General features: G+C 43.1%; 1 protein-coding gene across 2 annotated transcripts in view; it reads right to left on the reverse strand.

Annotated features, from left to right (window-relative positions):
• Positions 1-5,342: 5,342 nt before the first annotated feature.
• Positions 5,343-14,021, reverse strand: part of PPP1R1C (protein phosphatase 1 regulatory inhibitor subunit 1C) — a 66,837-nt gene continuing 58,158 nt past the window's right edge. Inside the window, exon 5 of one of the 2 annotated variants that reach the window (XM_061612902.1) lies at positions 5,343-5,800. In XM_061612902.1, the coding sequence (XP_061468886.1) occupies positions 5,712-5,800 (89 nt within the window). In that variant the 3' untranslated portion in view covers positions 5,343-5,711. The remainder of the gene's footprint in view (positions 5,801-14,021) is intronic. The other variant, XM_061612903.1, reaches the window with a different exon arrangement.

Here is a 14,021-nt window from a genome sequence, read left to right on the forward strand (position 1 = left end):
GTCTACAGAACTTCCAGCTCTGTCACCAGGAATCCACTCTGTCTTGGAGCTGGCTGTGAGGGCCTGCACCTGGTGTTAGGCCAAGGAGAAAGATTAGGGTTGCTGCTGGTGTACTGTCCACCCTGCTGCCTAGCAGCTTTTCTGACCAAGCTGGCAGAGGCGGTCTGGGCTGTGGTATTGGAGGAGCCTGGAACAATAGCCCTGGGTAATTTTAATGTCCATGCTGAGGCTGCCTCTAGTGTTCCAGTTCAGGACTTCATGGATGACCATGGGGCTGTCTCAAGTTGTCGCCGGCCTGACGCACAGGGCAGGGCACACCCTCGACTTGGGTTTTGCTCCAGATGGAGGAAGGGGTGGTCTGCAGTTGGGGGGGGTGGATGTCAGCCCATTGTCATGGTCAGACCATGTCCTGGTGAAGTTTAAATTTATGGCTTTGATCCTCCACTGCAGGAGTGATGAAGTTGGTCCGCCCCGAGAGACTAATGGAATCCATTGGATTCCTGAATGCCTTGGGGGAGTTCCCAGTAGATAAAGCAGGTAACCCTGCTGAAGCCCTTGTCATGCTGTGGAACAGTAAGGTGCATTGGGCTCTTGACACGGTGGCCCCTGAGCACCCTCTCCGGTACTGTGGAGTCACCAGTGAGCTAAGGGCAATGAAACAGGATGGACGATGGCTAGAACACAAGTGGTGAAAGACGTGCTGTGGAGCTGATTGGGCACAAGTACAATATCATAAATGTACCTACTGTGTGGCAGTGAGGGTGGCAAAGAAGGCCCACTTCTCTACCACCATTGCATTCTCAAGTAGCCATCCAGTGGAGCTTTTCCATATTGTCAAGGGTCTGTTGACAGCAACTCCAGGAAATGGAGTTTTTTACACCCTTTGGAGGCCCACTGTGAATTATTTTCAAGGTGCTTTGAGGGTAAAGTTGCTTGCCTCCGTGGCAATCTTGATGCCTCATCCACATCTACTGTAGTCCCCAGTGAGGTATCCAGTGTTATGTCTGCTGCAATGTCTTGGGAACGGTTTCAGTTGATGTGACCTGATGATGTGGACAAGGTGCTTGCGACGATGTGGCCAGCAACATGTCCTCTCAACCCTTGCCCTTCTTGGCTTATTAAAGCTTGCTGTGGGGGTTTGACTGAGTGGATTCAGGGTGTGGTCAATGCATCGTTGTGGGAGACAGAGGTTCCAGCCACCCTGTAAGAGGTGGTGATCCAACTGCTCCTGAAAAAGCCCACCCTGGACCCACTGGTTTGTGCAACTACCATCTGTAGCAAATGCCCCCTTCTTAGGGAAGGTGATTGAGTGGGTTGTGGTGCAGCAAGTGCAAGTACTCTTGGATGAAACAGATTATCTTGACCCATTCCAGGCTGGGTTCAGGCCTGCTTATGGGACTGAATCAGCCTTTGTCGACCTGATGGATGACCTTTATCGGGAGAAGGACGGGGGAGTGTGATCCTGTTACTCTTACTTGATGTCTTAGCGGCTTTTGATACCATTGACCATGGTATCCTTCTCGGCCGACTTGGTGAGATGGGTATTAGAGGCACTGTTTTACAGTGGGTCTGATCCTACCTCCAATGTTGTTTTCAGAGAATAGCATTGAGTGATTGTCTTTTGGTCCCTGGCAGTTGTGCTGGGGGGTGCCACAGGGTACCATCTTGTTCTTCATGCTGTTTAACATCTATATAAAGCCCTTTGGAGCAGTCATCAGATTTGGGGCAATGTGTCAGCAGTACACTGATGATACCCAGCTCTATTTCTCTGTAACATCTGAATCAGGAAAGGCCATGCAAGCTCTGGACTGGTGCCTGGAGTCGGTGGTGGGCTGGATGAGGGCCAATATACTGAGTCTGAATCCTAGCAAGATGGAGATTCTATGGGTTGGTGGTTCCTGTGTTCAGATAATTGGTCAGTTGCCTGCTTTGGACAGGATCATACTCCCTCTGAAAGAGCAGGTCCGTAGTCTGGGGGTGCTCCTGGATCCATCTTTGTCACTAGAGGCCGAGGTGACCTCCGTGGCTAGGAGTGCCTTTTACCAGCTTCAGCTGGTAAGACAGCTGCGGCCGTTTCTGGACTAGGATAGCCTGACCACTGTTGTCCATGCACTGGTAATCTCCAGGCTGGATTACTGCAATGCACTCTATGTGGGGCTACCCTTTAGGTTGGGCTGGAAGCTGCAGCTGGTGCAAAATGCAGCGGCAAGACTGTTCACTAAACAGGGTATCGTTACCATGTCACCCTGCTGCTGAAAGAATTGCACTGGCTATCTATTAGCTACCGGGCTAAGTTCAAGGTTCTAGTTTTGGTGTACAAAGCCCTATACAGCTTGGGGCCAGGATACCTGAAAGACCGTCTTACCCCTTATATACCCAGTCGATCACTGTGCTTTGCAGGTCAGGGCCTCCTGCAGACACCATCTTATTAGGAGGTCTGTTCTGCACTACACAGGAAACGGACCTTTAGTGTAGTGTTACCAACCCTTTGGAATTCCCTCCCCTTAAATATTAGACAGGCACCATCTCTGTTATCTTTTCAGTGCCTACTGAAGACCTTCCTCTTTCAACAAGACTTTTAATTAGAGACCTTATCCCAGTTTGTGTCTGTGTTAGAATTGCTTTTTAATATATTTCTAAAACTTTTTTAAAAACATTTTTTTGAAGTTTTTAAAAAATGTTTTAAAGATGTTTTGTTTTCCTATGTTTTTAATGGTTGTTTTGTGTTAATATACAGTATTGTAAAGTCTGTTTTTATGATGTTTTTTAGTGTTTTTGTTTGCCACTCTGGGTTCCTACTGGGAGGAAGGGCAGGATATAAATGTAATAAATAATAAATATATTATAAAATTAAAATAAAATTAAAATAATATACAAAAATGCTGTAGATTAGGAGAAATTGCTTGCAAAAGTGTCTGCATTAGTCAAAACTGCATACAAAAATGTGTTTAGTAGGATAAATTGACACTAAAATGCTGAAGAATTTTCATGAGGATTCTCCCCCCCCCCACAATAAATTCACTAATTGCTTCAGAAATGTGGAGAACTGAATTTAAGACTGGGAAAAATAGAGAACCAAAACTGACACACCCTTCCATCCCCACTACTACTACTACTACTACACACACACAGCCCAAGCATTACTCTGGATGGGTGTGTTTCAGTGCTGGCTGGAAGATGACATGATGACTTAGCACTCCCATGTTAATCAACCAGTGGCAAGTTGTCCTGACTATTAGAGTTTGGTATATATTGCAGTGGAGTGCAGACAAAAATAGTGTGGTAAGACTGGTAGTTGAAAGGATCAAGAAAGGTTTATTACTACTGGGAAATAAAGTCATTCTGATTACAGACATACATGTGGCCATTGTAGAGCCCTGGCAGAGCTTGGAAAAGTTACTTTTTTGAACTACAACTCCCATCAGCCCAATCCAGTGGCCATGCTGGCTGGGGCTGATGGGAGTTGTAGTTCAAAAAAGTAACTTTTCCAAGCTGTGGCCCTGAGGCTTGCATTCACAGACAGTATCTCGGACTAAATAGCAAGAGAAGAAAAGGGAGCAAGTAAAGCCTGAGGAGAAGCAAACCAGTTCAAAGAAGGAATGAGCGAGGGAAAGCTAGGCTGCCTTTCTGTCTATCACCCCCTCCCCGCTGCTTCATGGTGTTACAAGCATTGCTGCTTTTTCCTCACACTGACTGCATTAGGGTGCAGGGGGCTTTGCCTTACGCACATGCAAGCATTACTTAGCCCAAGACACAGAGGGCCAGATGGTCTCTTGCCCATGTCAGCAGTGGATGGTGACTGGTTTTGCCAACACATCCCGTCATGGATAGCCAGCTTTTGCAGCTGCAGCAGACAAATGGAGACTTTGGGACAAGATGGGTGGGTGGGACAAAACAGAGGTGAGTTGGTGCTCTCTAGTAACAATCTCCCACCACACCAAAGGAAAAAAAAAGAAGTGCCGGAGGAAACAAGATTGTTGTAGTATATGAGGACAGGATGTTTTAGATCCTGGATAACAGCGCTTTGGAATAAAAAGCAACACAGCTGCCACTAATCATCATCTGGAAAGGCTTCTTGTTAAGTACATGTCACTTTTCGTTAGGGTTCTTGCCATGATTCTGGTACAACTGAAGTGAACACCCTTAGGGCAGTACCTAAAAAGGCTGTCTCCAAGTATTTATGTGCCCTGAGGCTAAAGTAGGCCACCACCCCTTTTTTTAACAGGAAACCTGCTCCTTTCCCAGATGGGAAGGTGGTGTTCATTTGTCTTCTGCAGCCCTTCATCCACCCTTCCTGCTAGCCTTCTGAGTCCCACCAGAACCAAGGGGAAGTAGTTCGAGGATCACACTAGATGCAGAGCTTGTCTTAGGGGGCTCTTCAGATGTACCAAGGTCCCATTCACCTTGCTGGACATGGTCTCTATTACCATTACTTCCTCCCACATACTAGCTCCACAGTAAGCACAAATGGTTCTAGATCGGATGACAAGTCACTATTAGTGGATGCTCCTGCATAGGTCATAGCTTGGACTGGGTTGTTAAGCTGCTCATCTAAGCAACGTTATTTACATGGTGTGTAAACTTAAGTCCATGTGTAATTCGAACTTTTCTTGGAATCAAAAAGACTAAAGTCCCACTAACATAATTATTATGGAAGGACCAAGTGTGTGCCGTTCACCTCATCATCCTAAGTGCTGTGAAATCATCATGGTGTTCATCACACCATGGGTGAATCCTGACAGTGGATCTGGTGGTGGCATTATCAGCTGAGAGCTGGGGATGTGGTGAGGCAATAGATGGCCAGCTCATTGCCTATCTGGTGATGATCACAAGCCTGGTAACACACATCCTGACACACCAATTTCAGTATAGGATTGCAGTGCCAGAGGCTAATCCTTTAAACACAAATTCAGTGTAACCACTGTGCTTCCTTATGAGAGAAATCTGTCCCCAAAGCAACTTAGGGCAAACATCTTGCAAGTAACCCACAGTACTTTAAACCAACATTGGTTTAGGAATTATTATAAATTGCCATCTATGGTATTAGATGCAGTCAGAATCTGGACAACCTAAAATGCTTTAAGTTTCCTTTGAATGGGAAACTTCCCTTCCCCCCAATTTTGTGGCCTTATCACAACTTTCCCATACAGACTACACCACCTACTGTATTCACAGGGTGAGCAATCAAAGCAGACTATGCATGAGCATCATGTCATCAGCAGGTCACAAATTGTGTAGGGTTGCTGTGCTGAAAAAAACTCATGTAAAGGTTCGCCTGATGTGGCTTTCCCACTGGTGAGAAAGACTGTACAAAACACAATTTTGTCTAAATGTAAGTTTGTATTTATTTTGTAGCATTTGAATCTGTACTATTTACAACTGATCTTATAGACTGCAGCTCACATTCAGAACTCAAGCTGTGGCAGCACAAAAGATAAAGTACTGAACATATTTGCAAACTATACATCTGGTCATTAAAACCCTGAAAGAAAGGGGGGGGAAGAAATGGTTATCTTCATAATAACAAGGTACCATATTGCCGGTTCTGTAAGTGGCTGTAAATTCCATCCTGAAATCCTCCAGCTGCTCAGTACTGAGATGAAGACTGCTTTGGGTCAGGAACGAAAGCAACAGAGTTCCACTGTAAGTACAGAAAGTTTAGCAGTTCAGTTATTGACAATAAAGGATCTCCCACAGATGCTCGGTGTCACTTATGGGCTCCACTCTTCATCTCTTTCATTGACTCCTTCATCCTCCTCTGGGAATGCCGAGTCATTCTGGTTTTTTAGATGCTTAATTCCTGTAAATATAAAGAAACATTTTTAAGATTGCATGCCCTCAAATTGGAAATCTGGTTTGCTGTGCTGAAGGAAGAAATAATGGCAAGGGTGTTGTTTTATTAACAGCTGCTAGGGTGATAACCTATGAAAATGGCTACACTTACTGAATGTGAAAAGTTAGGTTACATGAACAAAGTAAGGATCAAACTCAACATGATGTTAGATATGCACGAATGCACCTCCAAACATCTTCTCTCTCTCTATCTCTCTTTGCCAAAAGCAGCCTCATGGAGGGATCAGGGCCAAAGTGTGGGGGATAAGGGGTTTAACCCCTTTTCCTGTGCCAATACCCCAATGCAAATCACCACTACCCTAGAGTAAGGATGAGGAAGAAATTTGATTCAGTTCACATTTGAAGGTCAACCTACCTAATTCAGACTTTCTGAGACAAAACATGATGTGAAACATAGCATCCTTTGAATTTTGTACTTCTCCAAATTTTGCAAAGCAGTTCTAGAGCCAAGTAATGTGTCCAAAAATACACATATTGGGGTAACATACGCATAGAGATGCATATATTGATGACAGTAACATTAAACACAATATATTATGGGGAATTGCTTTGCAAAACTGTATATTAGGCAAAATTGCATACAAGAATGTGTATATTAGGAGAAAATTTCACTAAAACATTTTTTTAAAATGAAGACGGATGCAGGACAAACTGAGAGAAGCTGAAATGGTCAGATTTGCCCATCCCTACCCCACAGCTTCTATTACTCACAAAAGGGGAAATGTGACTGCTTTTAGCAACAAAAGCAAGAAAATACATTTGGTGATGGCAGCATGATCTGCAGAAATGAGTAAATAAAGCTGTTCATAGCATGGAGTTAAGCAGTGCCCCCCTGCAATGTCTACAGACCAAGTAGCTGTTAGGCATGGGAGGAGGTGCTGGTTAAAAAAAAAGTTGGTATGCTGATGACATAAAGACTCAGCTCCCAAATTCTCAGAAGATTGTTTATAAAACAATAAGATATTGTTGATCTTTCCTACATTGAGACCTCTGATCCAAATATAATAAGGGTTAAGTATGGTAGAGCAGGAAAATGTTCTGTCTCTGGATACATATCTTTATATATATATATAATGTCCTAAGGTTGCCTGCCCTGACGGTTCTATGTTCTGTGGATACCCTTTGTCTGCTCTCAAATCATTGCATTCATGCTCTACTACACCTTTTGTGCTCAACTAAGCTTGTGCTCCTCATTACTGAGTTGAGATCTCTATGCTCAGACTGAGATTCTGCTTTGAATTTCTCTTTTTGTTTGGTGCCGTTTTTCCTCTCTTGCCATCTGTCCGATGGCAACGCTCATCATTTCGCCTCACAATAGAGTAGTGATTTCCCTGGGTCCATATTTCCTTTCTACCCCACAACAATCAGTTTGCACCCTTAGTTTCACCAACTCCAGAATTACCCTCCCAACATCCCCTGATGTCACAATGCAACGAAGAATGCATAAATATTGGAGACTTATTTGAGTCTCGCTTCTAAAGTTTGCTGTTCCCTCAAAGGCTCTGATTTCACTGCAGGTAATTTAATCCAATTAATGCTGATGAAGAAAGCCTGAATGCCAAGCCATTTTTAGTAAGCGTGCACTAACACAATTTTGAACTGGTAATGCATTTTAGATTAAATCACCGCCTCAAAGCTTATTTGCAGATTCAGGATAAATTATATGTGCATATGAGGCAACTTTCTGACATTTCACCAGTCACATCATGAAATCTCCAATGGGGGGGGGGAATTGACATCTGGTATAATCCATCCGACCAAAATAGAAGAAATTTGAAAGCAAATATGTCTTCAACAATGTGCCTCAACTTCGTGAATTACTCCTGGGGACTTATAACAGCTTAAACATTTAATACGCATCCGAGAAATGAGAGACAATTTAATATATCAAAAACAGTTTTCAACTTGACCATATAGAATAATTGTAGAGTTGGAAGGAACCTCAAAGATCATTGCCCAATTCCAATGACGTAGGAAACCCACTACTGCAGTATTCCTGATAAGTTGGTATCTGTTAAAAAACCCTCTAACGAAGGAGAGTCTGCCTCCTTCCAAGGCAGATTGTTCCACTGTCAAACATCAGGGACTTCTTTCTTCTGCTTAGTATAGTGGTTCCAAAACTCCCCCCCCCAACAGACCACTTGAAAATTGCTGATTGTCTTTGTGAACCACTTCATGATTTTTCTGCCTGTTGTAGCAATTGCACTGCACTGTGCTAGGTGCTGCATGATTTTAAATTGTATTTTTTAAATTTCTTGTATTGTATTGTGTTACAATTCGCATTCCATAGAATTCAAATTGTAATACCATAAAATATAAGAAATAAAAGCAATAAAAAGACAGTTAAAAATCAATATGATTATTTAATGCAGGCATGCCACGGACCACCTGGACAAAGCTCACAGACCACTGGTGGTCTGTGAACCACAGTTTAGGAACCTCTGGTTTAGTCAAAATCCTTTTTCTTATAACTTGAACCCATTGGTTTGGGCCCTACCTTCTGAAGGAACAGACAAGACATTTTCGCCACCATCTCTATGACAGCCTTTCAAATATGGGAAGGTGGCTCTTCTGCAGGTTAAACATACCCCGGAAGCTTTTCCTCATCGGACTTAGTCTCCAAGCTCCTCACCATCTTCACTAACCTCCTCTGGACATGTTCCACATAATGCAGCTTTTGTTACATGCTGATGAATGGATCTAAAGACAGATTCCAGGGTTCTGATGCACATGTGGCACTATCCTGTTCATCAGGTCGGCACCATTCATTTCAATGGAAGAAGCAGATCAGTGCCTATGTGGAACTACTCCCACCATCAAAATGAATGGGACAGACCACACTCACAAGTTATCCATACAGAGCACACAGAAAGCTCTGATTTCTACTTATCTAGATGCTATTAACAATGTTGAAAATTACATTTGGCAGCAGAGTGTCATAGCTACTATTAACTTGAATTCTGCCTTATTGGAGATAGGAGATGGAGCATTTGTGTTTATGAACTCTCTAGCACAGGCATGGATAAAGGTAAGTGGATATTGATAATGAGGTATATGCTCCTGCCCTTTGACACCTACAGACTTAAGAGCTGATCTACAAAGCCACAGGAATCACACTGCTCCTGGTATTGCACCACACCAAAATATATGTGGATGAGGACATGTGGACATGCTCTCCACATAAAAAAGCTTCCTGCATGTAGAAACCTAGTTCATCAGGGAGAAGATGGACCAGACTTTTTGCATGAGTATACAAACATTGCAGATGGGGCCAAAGCCAGATTAAGATGGTTGGGGACCCTGGTGCAATTCCCCAAAGGGCCCCCCTTCCTCCAGAAGGAATGCATGCTTTAAAAAAAAGTATTAATTTTAAATTTTATTAGATGTATTTGCATGCTGCAACACACTGCCTTGAGTATCCTCTCACCTTTTCTAGCAGACACTAAGATGCACTTTGCCTAAGACTCTGGTAGACAATGAATATGCATATCCCTTTTGTTCCAAGTCTCGTTGACAGGAGAGTCACAACCCTATCTGCCCTCTTAGTGAGACAGCAGGTGCCCTGTTAACTCCCTACTTTGTAAAGCACTGTCAGTTGTGGAGAAGTGGAAGGGAAGGAACAAAAGGTTTCCGTTAAAACAGTTTGGCTCTCCCTGTTTCCAAATGAAACATGGTGACTAGGGCCAAGCAGATGGGGCATATCCCATGCAGACAGGAAAAGACACTAGATTTCCACATCTGTCATAGTACTGCCACTGAAATGGCAAGTCTCAAATGGGAACAGGAAGTGAAGGCAGTGTTTCTAAGCTCTTCTGAGCTATGTGGAGCAAAGAGGAAGTTAAGGCTACAGCCCCATGCCAATTATGAGAGTAAGTCCCATTGAACTTAAATGCGCTGTTTATAGCTCAAGACAAAAGAAATTAGTTTAGTTTTTGGTGATTGTTATAGAGATAGGACTTCTTCAGACAGCATATCATGTACTATGGGCCACTATTTTACTCATTCTGTTAAAGGTAATTAGACAAAGCAGGGTGCGAAACCAAGCCCCCTTTCCTATAGTTAGGCTGTACCTACACAACTTCATCTTATTCACAGGTAAACAGGCTCGGAACCTGGAGGTTCCATATAGCAATCTGGGCTAAATATCCATTGATGAGCAAATTTTCTTTTCCAGGTTCAGAGGTAGTCTACCTCTGATTATGTTCAGGGAGGACAGACAAACAAGAGAAAAATGCTATTGGCCTCAAACCCTGCTTATGGGCTTCCTGATGAATCTGACGGCCATTGTGGAAAGCAGGATGCTAGACTAGATGGACCTTTGGATTCATCCAATCTGGTTGTTATATTCAGAGGGACTCCACCACCACCCCGCCCCTGCCACCAATTTTTTTAAAAATATTGTTTCTTGTTTGTTGAGTTAATTTTTTTTACTAACCTGTGAACACACCTCATTACTTCAAGAACCCAAGCACGCTCCACAGGTCTGAAGCAGCAATATTTTTATTTTGCATACTATACAACTGAAGCCAAAAAAGGCTTCCAGAGTGGCTTACAAAGATCAGTAAAGACAAACCATAATCAATAATAAAACCTGAACTGTTTTAAAAAACAGCCATCTCTTTTCCATGCATTTCTCACCATTGTCACTTTGCGCAGAAGTCAAACGCAAGCCTCAACGTCTAACCCTGTTCAGATTTAACTTAGCCAAACTCCTAACTTTGTTCACACAGAATGCTATACATCACTTCCTGTCCTCAAACCTTCAAACTTTTTCCTCATTTATTAAATTGCTTTTTTTGGGGGGGGGATACCATATTAATTACAAATGTGTATAATGTACTCTCCCCCGTTAGGATGCACACCTTAACGTGGTGAGGGGGTTTGAGAGTGTTGAAGAAGCTGAGAGCAAAGCCGTCAGGAGTCTAGACCAAGAGGCTAGACTCCTAGCAGGGACACCCACGGCAGAATGGTCAAAGCTGAGACACCAGACTAAGATGCATCCAAACTCAGAGGAAGCAATGTTAAATTCAGTCCTCTACATTTCTATGGTGATCTGCGATTTTTTTTTAAAAAAAATCTCATGAAAATTCTCCAAATAAACACATTTTTGTAGGCAGTTTTGGCAAAGGTACACATTTTTGCAAGCCATTTCTCATCATATCATGCCTTTCTGCATGTTATTTTCACTCATGTATTCATTTTTATGCACACTTTCCCCTAATATATGCATTTTTGTAAATGTTTGGTTGGCGAACTACATACCAAAATTCTAATAAATGCAAATGTTAAAGGATGGCTGTGTTTCGGTTCTCATATTATTTTGGAAATTGCAAATTTGATACATTCTGCTTGAAATGCAAACTGAACAGGAAATTCTCACCCATCCCTGCTGTTCTCTGACCTGACTGACTGCTGCTGCGGGGCTTGGGCAAACTACAGAGATAGACTGGGAAACAGACACTAAAGGGAAGGGGGAAATAGCTGCTCTTTAGGACCCAGGAATTTCTGTATCTTGGTATTGAAACAACTAACTTGTCAATCACAGCTCTGACTTCACTCATTGACTACAAACACTGCAAAGGGAGGAAAAGCAAAGCTGGCTCATCTGTCTGCATGTTTTGCTTCCTAACTTCCCTAATATAAGGCCAATTTACTTACTGTTAAAAAAAATAAAAGCTCAGCGTCTGGGCCCTCTTCCAGGCAGGGCCCTGGTGCAAATGCTCCAATTGAACCATGGATAATCTGGACATGGATGAGGCATAGACAAACTAAAGCAGCTTGTTATGCATAAAAAGGTGTCATGGAGTCCAGGGCTGCTGTACAATCAACTGGCAAATTGGAGCAGTGCTGGTAATTTGAACCCACAGAACCTGAGACTGGTTATCCAGAGCCTGCAAGGCTTAAGCTAAGATCCTCACAGAAGCTGTCCCCTGAACTTGGCTAATCAGAGGAATTGAGTGCTTTCTGTGCTAGTGCACCTGCCCAGTAGTGAAGGGAGAGTGGCAGGCAGGAAGTCACAAAAAGTCTTGTCTGCAGGCCATGGGGCTGGCCCTTATCTTAGGCCAAGGGATAGTGGTGGGGAGAAATTCAATTCAGTTTGCATTTCAAGCCAAATCTATCAAATTAGCACTTTCTAAAACAACATGACAACCCAAACACAGCCATCCTTCACAATCCACACATATCAGAATTTTACGGCGTAGCTCTCCAAACAATGTTTATTAAAATGCATTCTATTATGGGAAAGTGTGTGCAAAAATGAATATATTAATGGAAATAACATACAGTAATGCACTATATTAGGAGAAACTTTGCAAAAACGTGTACATGAGTAAAAATTGCATACAAAAATGTGCTTCGGAGGAGAAATTCTCACTAAAATGCTGGAGAATTTTCATAAGGATTTTTTTAAAAAAAGAAACAAAATCAAGTTGATGCAGAAATGTGGAGAAATGAATTTAAGGTTTGGAAAATAAGAAATGGAAAGAACTGAAAGCTCCTTCCATCCTTACCAAGTGGGTCAAGGTGAACTGGAGGAAGAAACTTTTGAGGCCTCAGTTCACCTCCAGCCTCCGTCAGAGCACGTTGCTCACTTGGAGCTATCCATGGTGCTATAGACCACTGGCTTGTCTTGCTGCCTTGCCCCCTCCCGCCACCCCCATAGGTACCTAGTACAGATAGGTCAGAGCAAAACATGCATGTACAGAGATATTATCTCCATGAAAGTAAAAAGGGGAAAACTTTTTAGGGGAATCAGCCCAAGGCTATATGGGAATAAGAGCTGCATTTTCTGGGCTAGGCTCATATATACAAAAGTGTGGGTTATGCCATATATATATATATATATATATTTCATACATAGTGTTGAATCTAGAATTCATTCCTGCCAGTGGAAGCATCGCCTTGTAGTTCCCAGGGCTACCTCCCACACCAGCAATCTTCAGGCATTACTTTATAGTGTGATGGGGGGCAGAGGGGACAAATGCAGAAGCTCTGCCCCATCATCATTAGGCTGGAAGGTGACAGAAATAGTGGCAGAGGGAGAACAGAGGTGGCTACCTCATCCTTGCTTCCCCTGCTTTAAAGCAGTGGTTTCCAAACTTCTTTTCCCATGCACCACTTGAAAATTGCCAAGCGTCTTGGTGGACCTCTAAATGATTTTTCTCCTTGTTATAGCAATTGTAATACACTGTGCTAGACACTATAAGGTTTTTAAATTACATTTTTATGCACTTCTTCTCATTCTGTCTTTCCAGCCCCTAATCCTCTCCACTCCTCTCAAGCCCCTCCTCTCCACCCCGTCAGCTCTGGTCCATCCTGCTCATCTTGAGGTCAGACCACTGGGTTCTTGGAATGACAAAGGAGCCACTGCGCCCACCATTCACAGCTGCTACTCCCACTATTCTTCACAGACGTGCTGTGAACCACTTGAGTGAAGCTCATGGACCCTGGTGCTCCATAGACCACAATTTGGGAACTCCTGCTTTAAAGTAATACCTGAAGGGGGCTACTGTTCCAGAGAGCTGGGGCCTCCTCTGGGAGAATGTGGACTGTGGTCTTGGGTGCTGCAGGGGAAGGGGAAATTGTCAAACATCACCTGCCCCCACCAGCAGGATTTCTCCATTGGATCAAAGGCCTTTCCATGAACAGATGGAGCCTTTCCATCCATGGAAGGTGATATCTGGATCCAGATGACAAGTTTTTCTCTCCAGAGTGTTGAATGTGGGATCTTACTACTGCTCATGAAATGCATGCTTACCCCTCTATCGGCTCACAGTGTTTGCAGGTGTTGGTAGGTGTTTTAAAAATGAGAGAAACCTGTTTTGCCAGAAGTGAAAGTTGGATGAAAGAAATACATGTGCATTAATTAAACAGAGCCAACGCATGCTTTTGTATGTCTATCATACATAACACTCTCAGGCCTCTTGAAGCCTATTCAGGTCTTCACCACAAAGGAAGAGTGTGCTTTTCTTTATGTTTTATGTTATTTCTTGCTTTCTACAATTTGACCTACAAATGCCAAAGAAATCCATCTGTCCAGATTCATGTCCTAGACATGTTCTTTTGTGCAGATACTATTAATGGATGTAGTCTTCCATGTCTGTACAGAGAGACTGACATGTCCATCTGCTTATGGGAACAATATGTCTACGTTTCTACACACGATG

This window comes from Rhineura floridana, chromosome 2 (assembly GCF_030035675.1).
Source record: "Rhineura floridana isolate rRhiFlo1 chromosome 2, rRhiFlo1.hap2, whole genome shotgun sequence".
NCBI classification, from domain to species: domain Eukaryota; kingdom Metazoa; phylum Chordata; class Lepidosauria; order Squamata; family Rhineuridae; genus Rhineura; species Rhineura floridana.